The 15,961-nt window shown below is 37.4% G+C and overlaps 2 protein-coding genes across 10 annotated transcripts in view; one reads left to right on the top strand and one right to left on the bottom strand.

The window, feature by feature from the left end:
* Nucleotides 1-5,682: 5,682 nt before the first annotated feature.
* On the top strand, nt 5,683-8,548 carry nkx1.2lb (NK1 transcription factor related 2-like,b). The gene is made up of 2 exons (XM_042073547.1): nt 5,683-6,085; nt 7,806-8,548. Exons 1-2 carry the CDS (start codon nt 5,683-5,685, stop codon nt 8,516-8,518), a joined length of 1,116 nt encoding a protein of 371 aa, XP_041929481.1. The 3' UTR covers nt 8,519-8,548.
* Nucleotides 8,549-13,157: 4,609 nt separating this feature from the next.
* The window catches only part of uvssa (UV-stimulated scaffold protein A), a 46,227-nt gene continuing 43,423 nt past the window's right edge, over nt 13,158-15,961 (bottom strand). For all 9 annotated transcript variants that reach the window (XM_042073509.1, XM_042073514.1, XM_042073516.1 and 6 more), the window contains 2 exons: nt 14,406-14,598; nt 13,158-14,006 (listed from right to left, as the gene is read on the bottom strand). In XM_042073509.1, coding sequence (XP_041929443.1) covers nt 13,913-14,006; nt 14,406-14,598 — 287 coding nt within the window. In that variant the 3' untranslated portion in view covers nt 13,158-13,912. The remainder of the gene's footprint in view (nt 14,007-14,405; nt 14,599-15,961) is intronic.

The raw sequence follows: 15,961 nt of genomic DNA on the forward strand, positions 1-15,961 counted from the left end.
AAGTATGTCAATTATGAATATTTTAGAATTGTTTGTGAGTCATCATGTGAATACCAAACCCTTAAAGAAAATACATTTCAAAGAGCTGTCATCTTGCACTGCAATGAAAATGTTGGATGTAAATAATCTGATATGTATTATATTCTCATGATGTTGCCTAACTGAAATGGGGTGTCCATTGCACTGCACAAGCATCTAAGACAAAGTGCTGCCATTATGACACTAGTGCTCAGTTTCTCTGGAGGCAGTTCCTAAAATAATTTTAACAATGTAACAGGTTGAATGTCACCATTCAGTAATTATGTTTATGCTAATTGTTAATTAGAGACTTAATGGCCGTGGTCTTAATTAACAATAGCTATGAAAATGAATGTAGCCTAAGTGAGTATGACCATAAATGAAGCCAGTCATAACAGTAATTGCCAGTTTCTGGTGATTAACATAGATTTATTACATCTTGTACTGCATTTGCTTAATTCAATGACAAATGAATGTGTTGAATGTGAAAATGAATGAATGTGAAAATCAATTGTATTAAAATATGAAGAAGAGACAGAGGCATAAAGTAGTTTATCCTTTTTTTATTCACTTATATCACAACTAGACAGAGGTGCCCATCCCCCCCCCCCCCCCCCCCCCCCCCCCCCCAGGGACCTTGGATAACTTTTCCCTGCCTCACAGTGGCACCACTACAGCTAGATACATATTATGGATATATGTGACGAGACATTTTTGACTATGAAGACAAAACACTGCCTTCTCAAAGAAAATCCAAAACTACATTTTAATGTGTAATGCTTAATGTAGTATGGAACCAATCTTGACTGACTATGATGTGTGTAAGAGATCTTATGCAGAGTAGTTTTTTAATTATTTTCTACGGGACTGTCTTGTCTTAATTGGCTGTGCTAAGGCACATTTCCACTGGCTTGATTGAATTTGACGTGAACAAGAGGAGCTATTTGTGAAGAGAGACACTAACTATGATGTACCAGTGCCTCCATGACATGCTCAAAATTAATTATTCATCATTACTTTATCTACTCATGGACTGAAGTGTTAGAAGCACATTGCAATTACGATTATATGATGTTTAGATGAGATAACATATCCTGACACTTACTTAGTCCACTGCCCTTTCAGCATTTTAATAATTGAACATTGTTGCTACCCGCAAGGAGAATGACAAGTCATCACCAGTACCTGAGTATGAAGTTGGATGACCGATGCTATTTACTACGGTGCTTTCTTTTTTTATTATTTGATCTACCATGGCATTGCATAGCATCAGCTATCACAACATTGTCTCTTTATCCATGACATGACCACGGGTTCCACCTGATCAGACCAGTGCTATATAAGTGTAGCCTTTGGTTTAACCTTTAAAGTATACTATTGCTATGACAATAATACTGCATTAAAGAAAAGCTGGTCTTAAAGTAGTCTATTGTCATCATCTCTATCGGTAATCCCTTCCATATAGATCACAACATGGCTATTTTGCATACAATTTTGCCAGCATACACAAAGGTTAAAGATCTTAAAGGAGGGCTGGAAATTTAGAACATTCACTGACTAATTAGATGACTGTAATCTAGTGTGAATGTCACAGCATCCTATGTGTGCTACCACAAAGGAGTGCAGCGTCAGTAGATTTATATCCACTCCACTGTCTGTTAATGAACCTTATAAGGGCAGTCAGTTCCACAGTGTTTAAACTACCACTGTGTCTCTGGCAAGCTCCACAATTTAAAGGCTTATCTACAAGTGACACGATGGACATAAATCTGATCATCTGACAAAAATGAAGGTGAAGCAATGATGTTTCAGTGCAGGAGGAAAATGTCTTCCTGAGACCTATATGAATATCTATTTGATATGATGCCCTAATGGTGACCAAGTGTGGCCTGAACCCAAACTTTGATTCTGCAGGCAAACCTTGTAAAGCTCTGTACATGTGATCAGTGCATGATGAGAATGTGCCACTGTGAATGCTATTGTTGGCATTAGGTTAACCTAGAGGGACAAATTCTGTACAAATGTATTGATCAAGGAGTAAATGTTACATTGAACAGCCTCTGTTCCATTGAAAAGCTCAAATTTAAAATTTAGATGAGCCATCTGTCGCAGCTCTAAAGATTTAATAGTGACAATCAACAAAAGAATACCTGGAAAATATACATCAAGGAATATTATTTAATATTTAATATATTTATATTTTATACATGACCATGTATATTTCCATGTCAGCAATGTATGTAGGCCTATGTCTTTCTTTTTAAAAAATACATATAAATGTCTTCATAATATCTGTAATGATTATTCTTCTTTTAAACAGCACATCTATACTATAGTTTCCTTTTCCTATGTCCTTGCTCTCCTCCATTAGACTAAAGTGGTGGTGTATTTGAGGCCTCATCACAAAGACAGGATTTCTCTTATTCTATTACTAGCCTTAATAGATGCCTCCAACCTCATCACTGCTGTAGATATAATCTAATCTGTATAATTAATTAATTATAACCAAAATATTATAGATGATTAAAAATACCATAACTAATAGTGTAATATCTCAAGCTGTCAAGTTTAATAGTCAACATTGTCTTGGCCTCTCTTATCAGAAGGAGACACCCGGTCAGAATATTGATCTATGGTCATTTGAAGCATCATCTGTGTTGGCAGTGAGACACGGTCAGCTTCCACCACTCTGAGGCTCATTTAAAGGCATTCAATTGCTACTGCCAATACTGCAGATGCCCAACCCCCCATCCCTATCCTTAACCACAGAACATACCATCCCAACCAACACATGGACATTAGTGTGTGTGTGTGTGTGTGTGTGTGTGTGTGTGTGTGTGTGTGTGTGTGTGTGTGTGTGTGTGTGTGTCTGTCTGTCTGTCTGTCTGTGCGTGTGTGTGTGTCTGTGTGTGTGTGTGTGTGTGTGTGTATGCTCACATTCTTGTGTGTGTGTGTGTGTGTGTGTGTCAATATTTAATGGATGCTTTGAATATAACTAGATACAATACAAATGGGAAGGTTATGATTGTCTGTGTTTCATATAAATATTTACACATATAGAATTACACTAAAGTAATCATTTTTGTTTTCTTTTTTATTAGGCTTATTGATTGATCACAAGGATGATTCAGACACAATTTCTAAAATATTATATAATGGCAAGTGATCTGTTTTTTAACACACACATATATATACTGTGTGTGTGAGTGTGTGTGTGTGTGTGTGTGTGTGTGTGTGTGTGTGTGTGTGTGTGTGTGTGTGTGTGTGTGTGTGTGTGTGTGCATATAGTTGCAAATATGACCAAAAAGTAAAATAATATACTAAAGTAAATGTTGCCACTTTACCACATTACAAAGCCTGTTGTGTTAGTGAAAGATCAGGAAAAGGACCCTTTTACAAAAAAAGGTAATCCTATTTTTACTTTTGGAAACATTTCCCATGCTTTCATACTTAACATGATTCATTTGTGAATAACTGATGCATTGCTATATCAGACTGACACGTGATAGATACCTCAAGTTCAGTGTTGGTAAATAATCCAGTAGCTATGGGCTCGTAACTCGTGAAGAGACAGTGGCTCAAGCTGTTAGAGAAAGGGAGCGTTGAAAGAGACTATTTAAATGCAAATTGTAGGGCATTATGTGAATAAATTGGGATATCAGACTCAACGGGGGAATTATAATATCACTGGGCCTACCACCTCTCAATCTGTTGACTGGCCTTTGGAACCTAAAGTATTTTATTAGTTTATTAGGTTCCAGGCAACAGAGAGCATGAGATGAGACGAATCAAGTGAAAGTGGTGATGCCTTTTTGATTCAGACACATCGGCCTCTCTTTAAATTACATAAAATGCATTGCAAATAATAAGACAAAACATCTTGTACAAAGTCGTAATGTGATGGGACCAGAACATGGGTCAATTGATTTAAGCAATCATTGAATGGCCTGAACACATCTCATCAGAAAAACATACTCGAAGTTTAAATCACCTTAGTAATGTTTCATCTATTTAAAGATTCTATACTGTTTTGTGTTTCTAATCCTTCATTGTTGTGAGTAAGATCTGCTTACTTGAATAAGAAATGGTCTGCTGCCAAATGCTATACAAAAAAGCTTTAACCTTCTGTCAAAGAACTTACCGCAAGAACAATTTGACACTTTTTACATAAGGTTTGCCATGAGAGAAATGTGGAGAATGTGTCATTTCTACATTATAATAACATGAAGAATTGCTGAATACCTTCAGGGAATATGGGAAACCCAGTATCATGGGATACTGATCAAATCTGGTTGCAATAATAGCTCTTAAATTCTAAACAGGCCAGGACAGCCTCTGTTTCATTAGCTTCATTATGCTTTAAGGGAACATCGGAATACTCATCCAGGTGCAGGTTATGTGATAATCTTCTTTTATTCCGGTGATAATTACATTTTTTGTTGTTGTTTTGGCCAGCTTTTGATATTTAGGCCTGCATTTCCAGAGATCACTATGAACTATAGACGCCTCTCAGTCTGTGGGGCTGTTCTCTTTCCACAGTATCTAAGCCAAAGTTGTGAAGTCCTCAACCTTAGCCTACACAGCTTAGGGCAGTCACTGCACAGAATTCAGGGGGCTAAACCTGAATTAATAGCTTTCATGGGGATAATTATTGCCTTTCTAAATAAATATGCCACGATCTCAAAGTCTAATTTTAAATCTATTATGTTCTTGGCTTAATAATGATATACCAGATTAGTAATCAATATTTCACTGGAAAGGCAATTATTGTATATCGAGTTTTTGAACTGAGTTAAGTGAAACGTAGTTTCCATTTAGAGAAAACGCAGCCTATCACTAAACCACATTTAATCAAGCAAACGGTAAGATTTATGTCAGATATTGAGACACCATTTGCAAGACAACTGTGAGGACCCAAATCACCTCATTATAATTGCAATGAAAATAGTCGTTAAATATTGCAGCCAATTTTAACGCGTTTTACCTGCCTGAATATGTATATTGTAAAGGACATCTCCGTTTTATCGAGTCCCTAGACCACCGCGTTTAATTGCTCTATCTTCTCGTCATGAAACAATCATTATCATAAGCTCTTCCGTTATGAAGAAAGGAGGGAGGCAGAAAAATATGCCTATTTAGAGACTTTCCAGTCGGCTGGACTTGGCGTCGACTGTGAACTGACAGCTTAGTATATCATGGGCCACATCATCGCTCACTCCCGGCTCGATTCTGTTGCCTCTCACGCCCGCAGATGGAGATAATAGGCTATTAAAGGCATGGGATTAATTTGTAGCCAATTACAATCCACGGTGGAATATGAATACATAAGTAAGGCGTCGCTTATGTCTAAGTTTTGGCGACGGGGTAAGGGCAGGAAAAGCAAGGGGAGGGGTGACACACAGAGAGTGCAAGTGAGGCGCATGTGTGTCATGCACGTTGGAGGTCTTGGGGTGATGGTTAAACCCCAAAAAGGATTCAAGCAAAGGAGACCAACATCCAGCAGTGAACTGTCAACTCTCAGTGTTGAAGGAAGAGGTCACTGAATGGTTTTGATATTTCAGGACATTTTTACATTTTTTGTAGCCTAAGTAAACAACCGAGTATCGTTGCTGTGCAAAACGCAGGGCAGCGGGGAAAGGGGGAGTGTTTTCCCCTGTAGAAATTATGAACAAGACTCAGGTTGGAGACACAGCAATCGCTCCACCTGCGTCCGAAGTGGTCGCACAGACAGCGGTTATTGTGGCGGTATCTCCGGAGAGCATGGACAACCTCAGCCCGAAGCGAGTGTCTGCCAACGATTTAGAAAGAGAAGTGCTACAAGGTGGGAGAGGAGACGGTTCACTGCGACAAGATCCCGCGCCAGCCGTCGCACCAACGGTCCATCGGACGACTTCATTTTCAGTTTTGGACATTTTGGATCCGAATAAGTTTACAAGTAAAAAACCAAGAACAGTCATCGATTTCACCTTAGGGGCAGAGAACCGAGGGGACGAGGAATCGTCACATGGATCCGACCAGAAAACATACACAGACTACGATACTTGTAAAAAATCTTCATCATTATCAAGTGAGTAGCCTACTTCGAATACTTTCACAGATTAGCAACATTGAAGAATAGCCTAGGCCTATCGCATGACCAGAAAACCAAACTAGTGTAGGAATCCCTCAATTTAACCAAATAGCCTAATCCCAGCATTTTATCATTAACACTGACGTTATGGACAGTAGGCTATAGCCTACTCAATATATCTGATAGTAGGCTACAGCCTAAATTGTCATGCCAAGTTTAATTTTCAAGAATTAGGTAAGATGCAAACTCTCCGCAGTGTTGCACTGAGGAGTAGCCTATTTAAGTGACTAATAAGACACTGTCAAGGTGAAATTGTTAACCAACATTTACCGAAATTGACACTGCATTGCTGATTAATAGATGTCAACATGGCATTAGTTTCCCTAACAAATATAGGTCTACAGTCTGAGCAACTTAAACACGTTTCAATTGACTTCAGATGATCACAACCTGTATAGCATCGGCGTTGTTGCAGAAGAGTTTAAATAAAGCTTGAGCTGTGCCTTGTTTTCAGTCTATTGGTTTTTCTGATGCGGCAGTCAAGGTAAGGTTAAACAGCCGAAGGACTCACACACAAAGAGCCAAGAAGTTAGTCTCGATATTCATATTCTTTGGAAATACACATCAGGGGCTCTACAGACAAAAAGTGTGCAAAAGGTTCAAAAGAAAGTGCAAGGTACTGTGCAAAAGTTTCAGTTCATGACTTTCCTCAGTGCAAAACTTTTACTGAAGGACCTACTACAATTCCTACAGATATGGAATTTCTGAAAGAAAAACAGCTTTTAGCCGAGTTCATTAACCGGATCAATCACACTCAAAAACTGCAGTAGCCTACCAACCAAGACTTTAACACTAATTGTCCAAAATGTTAACTGACTCTATATTCTTAATTGTTATATTGTGGGAACTGCAAGCTGCTTAAGAAATGTATGGTCTTATAATATACTTATAATAACAATAATGATATATCGACCTGTTCACTCTGCGTCTGTCGTTGACAGGGTAGGCTACTTTCTGACAAGTCGGCCTAGACATGCCAAACACCGAGTTAAACAATCGCATATGCCTACTGGTACAAAGGATTCAGAGCATTTTCTCAAGTTAACGAAGTTGAACAACATCTGTCTAAAAAAATGTAAAAAGTGGTTCACACGGTTTCCACGTTTGACACAGTTAGTCGAATCTGTCACACACGACTCTTATTCTAAAACAGTGCGCGCGTCTGTGCGATTGCAGATCTGCCAAAATTGTACAAAATACAACGTGTAATAAGTTTCTTACACATTTGCAATGTAGTTTTTTATATTTTTCCTGTGTTATCTTGTTAATATTATAGGGAATGTAATCTAATTATTTTAACCATCTTTGTGCGTAAAATATTCAATTTCGTCATTCAATATATTTGGGTAGATTTCAACAAGGGAATTCCCATATTGTTTGCTTTATTGGTATTAATGTGTGCTTTTTGGCCTGGTATCATAACTTATTGGCCTATGGCAGACCGCTAGAAATCTCTGGAGGGACCACGTTTTCTTCGAGTTCATTTACAGGTGTCTTGTGTTCACTTTCAGTTAATTTACATAGGCTAATTAAAATTCATCTTATAAGGTAAATGTAAGCTACTTTTTGTAGGCCTACCACTACAAAATGTCACAGCAATGGCCAATGTTGTATAGGTTACTTTTTAAGTAATTTTGTTTACATTTTTCTACAGAAGATAGCTATGTATACAGGTCTGACGACTGTGAACACGACTTCATCCAGGGGAACCACACAGACAGTGAGATGCAGGACGAGCTCTGTAGCGAGGAGAGTAGCAGCGCGCTTATGAGCAACGCGGACGGAGGATTAGATCCCCATGAAGAGGACAACGCGACAGAGAAAAGTCCGAGTCCTGCTTGCACACCAAATCAGCAGTCGTCATCAAACGGTCAAAGCAACCAGGTAAAACCTAAGAGAAAGCGCTCTGGTTCAGACTCCAAGTCGGGAAAGCCTCGGAGGGCTCGTACAGCATTTACCTACGAACAACTTGTTGCACTCGAGAACAAATTCAAGTCTACCAGGTACCTCTCCGTCTGTGAACGACTCAATTTGGCGTTGTCACTCAGCTTGACAGAGACACAAGTGAAAATCTGGTTTCAGAACCGGCGTACGAAGTGGAAAAAACAGAATCCTGGGGCAGATACGAGTGCCCCAACTGGCAGTGGCACGAACGGTCAGAGCAACGGATTGGGGGGCCTCAGCCCTCTGAGTCCGTCCCCTCCAATGGGCGGTCATCTGTCTATGCACACCAGCTACCCGGGCCATGCACCAGGGGGACTTGTCTGTACGACTCAATTACCGTTTCTGCCAAGTCATGCAGTTCTCTCACCTTTCATGTTAGGTTCACAGACATATGGAGCGCCCACATTTTACACTCCGCACTTATGAAAACTAATCGAAACAAAACATCTGAAGAAAAAAAACTGTAAATATGGAAATACGCTTTTCTACATATTACATTGAAGTCATGTGTCGAATCACTTTGTAAAAGGTATAATATTTTAATAATATTTTAAACATTTCTAATGATCTTGAGAGAATGTCAATTGCAAATTTAGCTTGCGTTCAGGGATATTAAGAAACCCTTTTAATGCACTTAGAAACTTTCTTTATTGTCTTGACGGAGAATATTTATCCTGACTTTGCTCAGAGTTGTAAGATCTGCCTGGATTTTTGTTGAAGTTGTATTTAATAGAATTTTCTTGTTTTATAAACTTACTCTAGTTTTAATTGTAAATATTAAAGATGTCAACAGTCCTATTTGGAATGCAACGGAAGAAATAGCACATCAGACAATAAAAGTATATCGACAACAAAATGACATCGTCTATGCCACTTACATACATCTATTAGGGTTACCATAAAATTCTGAAGCATTAAGGTTTCTATCTAAACTTTCAATGGCAAAAGGTTTAGTCAGTGCTACAGTATGATATACTATCATAATATAGGCATACTAACATATAGCCTATGGCCCATGCTGTCATTGTTCGTATGCATATGTATGTATGTTTGTATGTATGTATGTATGTATGTATGTATGTATGTATGTACATTATACAGTTTACATTCAATGTAAAATAATGTATATTAATTTTGTTTTGAAACCCCAAAATGATGAGAGATTAAATTAAAAGGATGTCCAATGCCTCAAACTAATTAGCATCATGGTATTAATAACACTAGACCCAACAGTAATATTAATATTATTATTAGAATTGATATAACAATAATTATAAGAATAAGATTAAGCTCAAGACAAGCCATTTAATAGGCAGCTAATAGGTAGTCGGTGTGATGTGCTATGCTAAACATAGGCTAACAAAGAAGACAGCTATTGTTTTATAAACTATACGTTTTAAGGCCAAGGCCTAAATTGTAGACGTTCTATGGCGACACAATTACATGGCAAAACGATTCATGGTCCCTGACATAAAAGGAAATATGTAATTTCCCCCCCAAGAAAATCTCACGATACTATCCATGAAACTCATGCAATAGAGGTGAGGCATTATGTCTGTCAAGTGCACATAATCTAAAAACATAACGTTTTAAAAGGTCAAAATCTTAATGATCTCTACTAGGCCCGCTTGCACAGCATGCTACTTTTTTGCAAAGTTTATTTTGGGGGGAAACCCCATCATGAAGGCCTTATGAGCACAGAAATAACCCGACATTGAAAGCTAAAGGAAAGGATAAACCAGCGTCGTTCTAACCAGCCCTAAACATTTTATAATAATAATAATAATAATAATAATAATAATAATAATAATAATAATAATAATAATTGGGGGTGGGGCTGTAGGATAGTTACAATTTACATCAATTTACAAATTTACAATCAACATTCTTCATGTTCATCAAGTATATTATGATCTTTCGGAGACAGCTCGGTGTTCTAATATCTGAGATTTGAGTTTCAATTGCTGAATTGAAAGTGACAGAATCGGATCAGATATAACAGTTTGCTAAACTTTCAACCTCATTCAATCAATGTAGGCATCACTTTACTAAATAGACACCATTTAGCATGTTACCAATATTGTCTAATAACTTGGTTACAACGGGGCTGTTGGTATTTGTACGTTTTTTCATGCCTTGTTGGTTTATTTCATGCCTAGTTAGGCTATTTGTAGAACAAAATTCCTTCTGCTTCTATTGATTTATTTGGAAAAAAGTTATGCGTTGTGCTGTAAGCTATTATGCACACTGATATCATTTTATTTTTAGAAATCGATTTATTAGCGCAGCTAATTCGCAGATTCGAGGTTTTAGCCAATAACCTTGCCGAATGCAGACATGCTAAAAAATGAAGAGGGAAAGTAAGTGAAGCCTTTTTCTATTGCAATTTTGAATTATGTTTAACACCCTGTTTGTAAAAAATGTAATGGCAGATGTGGAAGACATTGTGCATAATTGGTTGCTAATTTAAATAGTGCTAAGAAAGAAAGAAAGAAACGACAGTGACTGGAATCAGAGGTTGTTAGCCGAGATGTAGGCCTATTTACCTCAACACCTACAAATTGCGCAAAATATATAGGAACGTAGTCAGAAGACCACACAAGCACACTGTGCGCAAGGATTGCGCCTCGTCTATCTCTATCCGTCTCTCTGCCACACATAGCCTAGGTCTACAATTTATGCATATGGCCTATTAGAAATAGCCTAGGTTATGCTCCACTCTTACAGAACAAGCTTAGAAAAAACAAAAACTCCTTCAACATTTGGCTTAATAATCATGAAAGTCAAGGCTGGCAACACAAGGGGGATTATACGAATGGCATAGTTTAGGACTGCTACTTTTAGAAAAGTTGGTTCTCAAGGGCAACGCAGTCGGTTGTGATTTTTCGGTATTAGTCGTCAAATATTAACTGAACCAATTTGACTGGACAATTGCCTAATAATATTCTACACCAAAACATATTATAGCAAAGCGCCGCCATCTTATAAATAGCTAATTTTGCATGCGCTTATTTCAAATAATGATTATAAAATAAAAACAGGAGCACCAGCGCATGGTCATGCAATGATCAATGCAATGATCAACTCTTGTTTTAGCCTACTTTTAATTTAAATAAAACGCAAAGTTTGGCAACAACATCTTGGCTTGTGGGTGGGGTCGTACAATTGCTCTGCTTAAACATTTTATTCAATTGAAATAGCCTAGATTTGGAACGCTTTAGGATATTAATTGACTAAGTTGTGGTAGTTATTTGAAATGGTGTAGAGGAGCTAAATTATCTGAAGAAAGAAACTGGCCTGTTTTATTACAAATGTAGTAAGCCAATAAACAACAATAATACAAATAATAATAACACCTTAATCAATCATTCATGCTGGCCCCACGAGTCAACTGCCTACATCTCCATCTTTTGAAGACAGCGCGGCGCTACTCCTATGCATAGCCTAAATCATGTTTAGAAGAATATAACCTAACCCAACTTGCCAGAAAACAAAGGGACAAAAGTAACACTTTAAATTGAATTATTAATTGATTAATAGTTACAATTTACTTGATACATAGATTGATACATTGATTATAGGGAACTGAAAGACAATATTTAGTGACTCATCTTTCCTCTGTTAAATAACATTTATTGACCAACTTGTTGACCAATGTAGTCTAAGGTTATCGTTGTAGCTTATAGGCTAGACAAATTCAGAGTAGGGCTAGGCCTAAACGTGTAGCCTACTTTCGCCCTGTTTCCCCAACATCAAAAAGTTTTTTTTAGAGTAGCCTAGGCTACATGGCCGAGGCTTTAGAGGAGCATTGGCCTAGGCAACACTTTGACCAGATGGCAGACAAAACTAACTTTGCGGTCAACTCACTCATTTCAAAAGCTTTGCTTTGGTGAAGTTGTGGGCATATTCAACTGCATTTGAACTGTTGCTCTAAACGAAAACGTCATTACATAGGCTACACAGCCGGTTTCAGGTCAATATTTCAGTAATCTGTCTGAATGGTGATGTTTTTTTCATGGGTAATTCTTTCTTCTGATACATTTGTGAGTTTATTTTAAAGCAAGAGGAGGCCTACCGCCCAACTCCGTCTGACCCGATATCCTGCATCTCATTAGGCATAGCCTATAGGGTCCAAGGTGAGAGCGATATTTCTGTAGCCTATCTGTGCATATGCATTTTTATTTGTATTTATTTCTTTATTTACAATTGTATTACAATATTATAATGGAAATATAAGATAACTCAGGTTATCATGAGAAGTTTCAGCATATGAGCTTATATTGCAAACAAAAGCATTTCATCGGCTCAATATTTTATACACGAAATAGACACAAAATAAGCATATCAGAAATATACAGGGCATACAGGGAAGTTGTGTCAAATGTTTTAGATTAAGATGTCAGGACAGTTGTTTAAACACAAATTGAGTTTCCTAAAACCTTTAGTAGATGAATGCAGCACCTGTCAAAATTGCAATGGATATAGAATCAACCAACACAGCAATACCATCAATCCATTTAATTTCAAACAAGAGATAAAGCAACTCACTTTTGTCTGGGTATAGATGATCTTTTATGAGCCTTATCTACACAACATTCTCAACAAAAAAAGATAACACAGATACAGCCACGTTACAAAGTTAGCACACCCATCTTAAAGTTGACTAAAAAGAGGAATACAAAATCAATACAAAAGGAAAACAATATCTTAATGCCTTAAATACAAAACTGAGGGAGAATCCAACCTTTAAGGACACCAATTTTCTTTGTGAATGAATAATGTATCGTAAATAAATAAATGTGCTTCCTTAAAACACAGGGGGCATATAGGCTAAGTAAACACAACCCTATGTTAAATTCCCATAGAGGGAAGGCAGATTTTTATTTTTAAAGGCCAGTTATTTCATGGATCCAGGATACTATGCATCCTGATAAAGTTCCTTGGTGTTTGGAATTAAAATAGCCCCACATCATCACATACCCTTCACCATACCTAGAGATTGGCATGGGGTACTTTCCATAAGATAATCTCTCAATGCAAATCAAACCAGCTATTAGGCTAACTGAAATAAAACCATGCCAATCTCTAGGTATAGTGAAGGGTACGTGATGTGGGGCTATTTTAATTCCAGTAGGCCTAAAAAAAATAAAACAAGCTTACCGATTCCTTTACTCAGAATTGGAAGGATTCTGAATAATCTAAAGCATAATTTTTCTCTTTTCAAAGTATGGCAGTAGCTAAAAACTGTTTTGAGTTGCAAAAAACAATAACCTGCATATTATTGTATAACAAAATGATAAGGGTAAGAACAGTGTGCTCCAATGTATCAGAGGTAAAAGGCCTAAAGATAAGACAACAGCATAGCTGCTGATGACATCTAAGGAAAATAATTAATGAATGATCAATAAATTAGCATAGTAATGTACATTTATTAATTAGTACATTTATTCAGTTTTGGCAGTGTATAAAATACTTGGCAATATCTAAAAAAAAAACATCCCAGAAACAAACAGGAACGCTCAAATATGTTTCATTGACAGCTCCATACATCTATAACATTATGACAGTACTATGCATATGAACAATGAGTGCAAGACAATCTCATTTCCATTACCTGTGTCATTATGTTATGTGACCAACCACGACCCACAAATATTTCTCACTAAATTAAATAGCTCCTCATCTCATATACAAAGACTTTTTAATGTTACACAAAGGAGAAATTTGAATATGAAACTGCAAAAAGCCAAATTGTGTCCACAGGTCATGCACATTTGGAGTGTTATTGACAGTGTAAAAGCTGTTGTGTTTGTCCATGTTTTAATTGAGCGCATAGTTGAATTGATTGGAAAACTTTTCATGCTTCCTTTTGTCCATTTTATTCATAACATCAGTGACCCGCCTCATGGAGCTCCTGAAAAACAGAAAAGCAGGTGACTCCAATAATCTGTGATGATTTAATCCTCCTTTTTGTTGGTGTCCGTCAAAACTTCACAACAGTTCTATATAGAATACAGACCTAATTTTGGTTCAGAATGTAAAGGGGCATAAGCCACACTGTAATGTAACACTCAAACCCAGTGGTAAACATTAGTTAGTTAGTTCATTGTGCTCAGGGGGGAATTCTGGTCAAAATCACTGTACATCAACGTCATGACACATGATGTAAAATACAGAACATCACACAGATAGACAGTTCACATCAGCAGACAGCAGTCTCATGTGTGCATAAAATAAGGACATCACACAATAATGTGACAGGACTTAAATAATAGTAGGAGAATTTTGAGGAGGATTCTATTTACAGACTTACTTGTTAAAAACTTTCTTCTCAAGCCTGGAGCGTGCGGTATTGGCACTCTGCTTCAGGTCGGTCAGGCTGGGGTATTTCCTCTTTTTCCCTTTTCCTTTACAGCCCTTCTTCCCCTTGCCAAATGTTTTAGAGGAGCCAAGATCTTCTCCAGTGGCTGCCTCGATCTCTCTCATCAACTCGGGATCTCGCCAATCTAAAAAGGACAAGATTAACATATTTTGATTGGATGGAATAGAAATGTTTGCAACTGTTTAGTCTTTCCTAAAGGTCACAAGACTGAAGTGTCACTACATTTTTATTTCTCATTAAACAAAGCCAGGGGAAATCATACCAGAAGTTATTAGTCTCCAACCATGAATTCCTCTTAATCCCTAAACATTCTGGATTGTGACCAGATAGTTTAAGCTTTAAATAAAAAGGAACTAATTTTAGTTACCCATTAATTTGGTGCAAGTGCTTAACCCATTGTATAGTGATAGTAATGTGAAAGGCTTAAATTATGTGTCCGGGAACCTTATCACACTTAAGCTCCACTATTTGAAGGTTTCATTTGAAGTGTGTGGAATGAAAGTGAGGTTCCTCAGGGTTTTAACACAACTCTTATTGGCATGGGCTGTCTGAAAAGCCCCTGCAGCCCTGTCTCTTTATCTGTCAACAGCTCCGGGTGTCTCCTCCAGCTGTGGAGGAAAGCCTTCTATGCACACACACACACACACACAGCATAACATTTTCGTGGAGGAGCAAACACACACAGACACACAACAAAAGCCACTGAAATCCTGTCCCTTAGATCAGTGCTTCTGTTAAGGGTCATCGACTGGAGTGACTTTTCAGGTGAAGGAGGTCAAGTAATTTACTCACATTGAGGAGGGAGCACTAATACTTGAATTGGAGTGCCCCCTTTTTTCTTCATCATAATATTCTCAGGTGACTTTGGTAGGTTATGGTACTGGTATAAGGCATAATGATTGGTATTGTGCCATCCCTAACCAATACCACAAACTTGAGTATCTGCAAATACTGATACGAAAATGATTTTTTCCCCTCTTTTAAAACAACTGAGATGTTAAGAAAACATTGGTCTGAATACATTTTGGAAAGGACTCCTATATTGCTGACAAATTATGCTTCAGATATAATAGCATGTTTCTGGTTTATTGTTCAGTCTTTTCAGTGCCACTGTCAAGATGCAAAAAAATCCCCAAATAAGCAGGTAACAAAAGAATAACATAAAAAGAAAATAACTATTTACATAAAAAGAGTGGCATCGTAATCAACATGCAATAGAAAAGCTCCACTACTGTACTGTGCAGTTTCAAGGCACTTTGGGGGCCCCAGGCAAAAGGAACCTGGTAGGCCCTTCAGCAGACAGTTAAGAACAAAATTATTCATACCCCTGGCAAATATTGATTTAATGTTGACTTTCTCTTGATCAATGTTTGTTCTGACTGAAAAAGGCACTGCCACATGGCTTAAGGTTGTAATGTAAGACAATGTGGTAGGAACATGGAATTAAAAAAAAAAAAAAAAAAAAGCATTTCATTTTTTTACATTTT

Source organism: Alosa sapidissima, chromosome 20 (genome assembly GCF_018492685.1).
Source record: "Alosa sapidissima isolate fAloSap1 chromosome 20, fAloSap1.pri, whole genome shotgun sequence".
NCBI lineage: Eukaryota > Metazoa > Chordata > Actinopteri > Clupeiformes > Clupeidae > Alosa > Alosa sapidissima.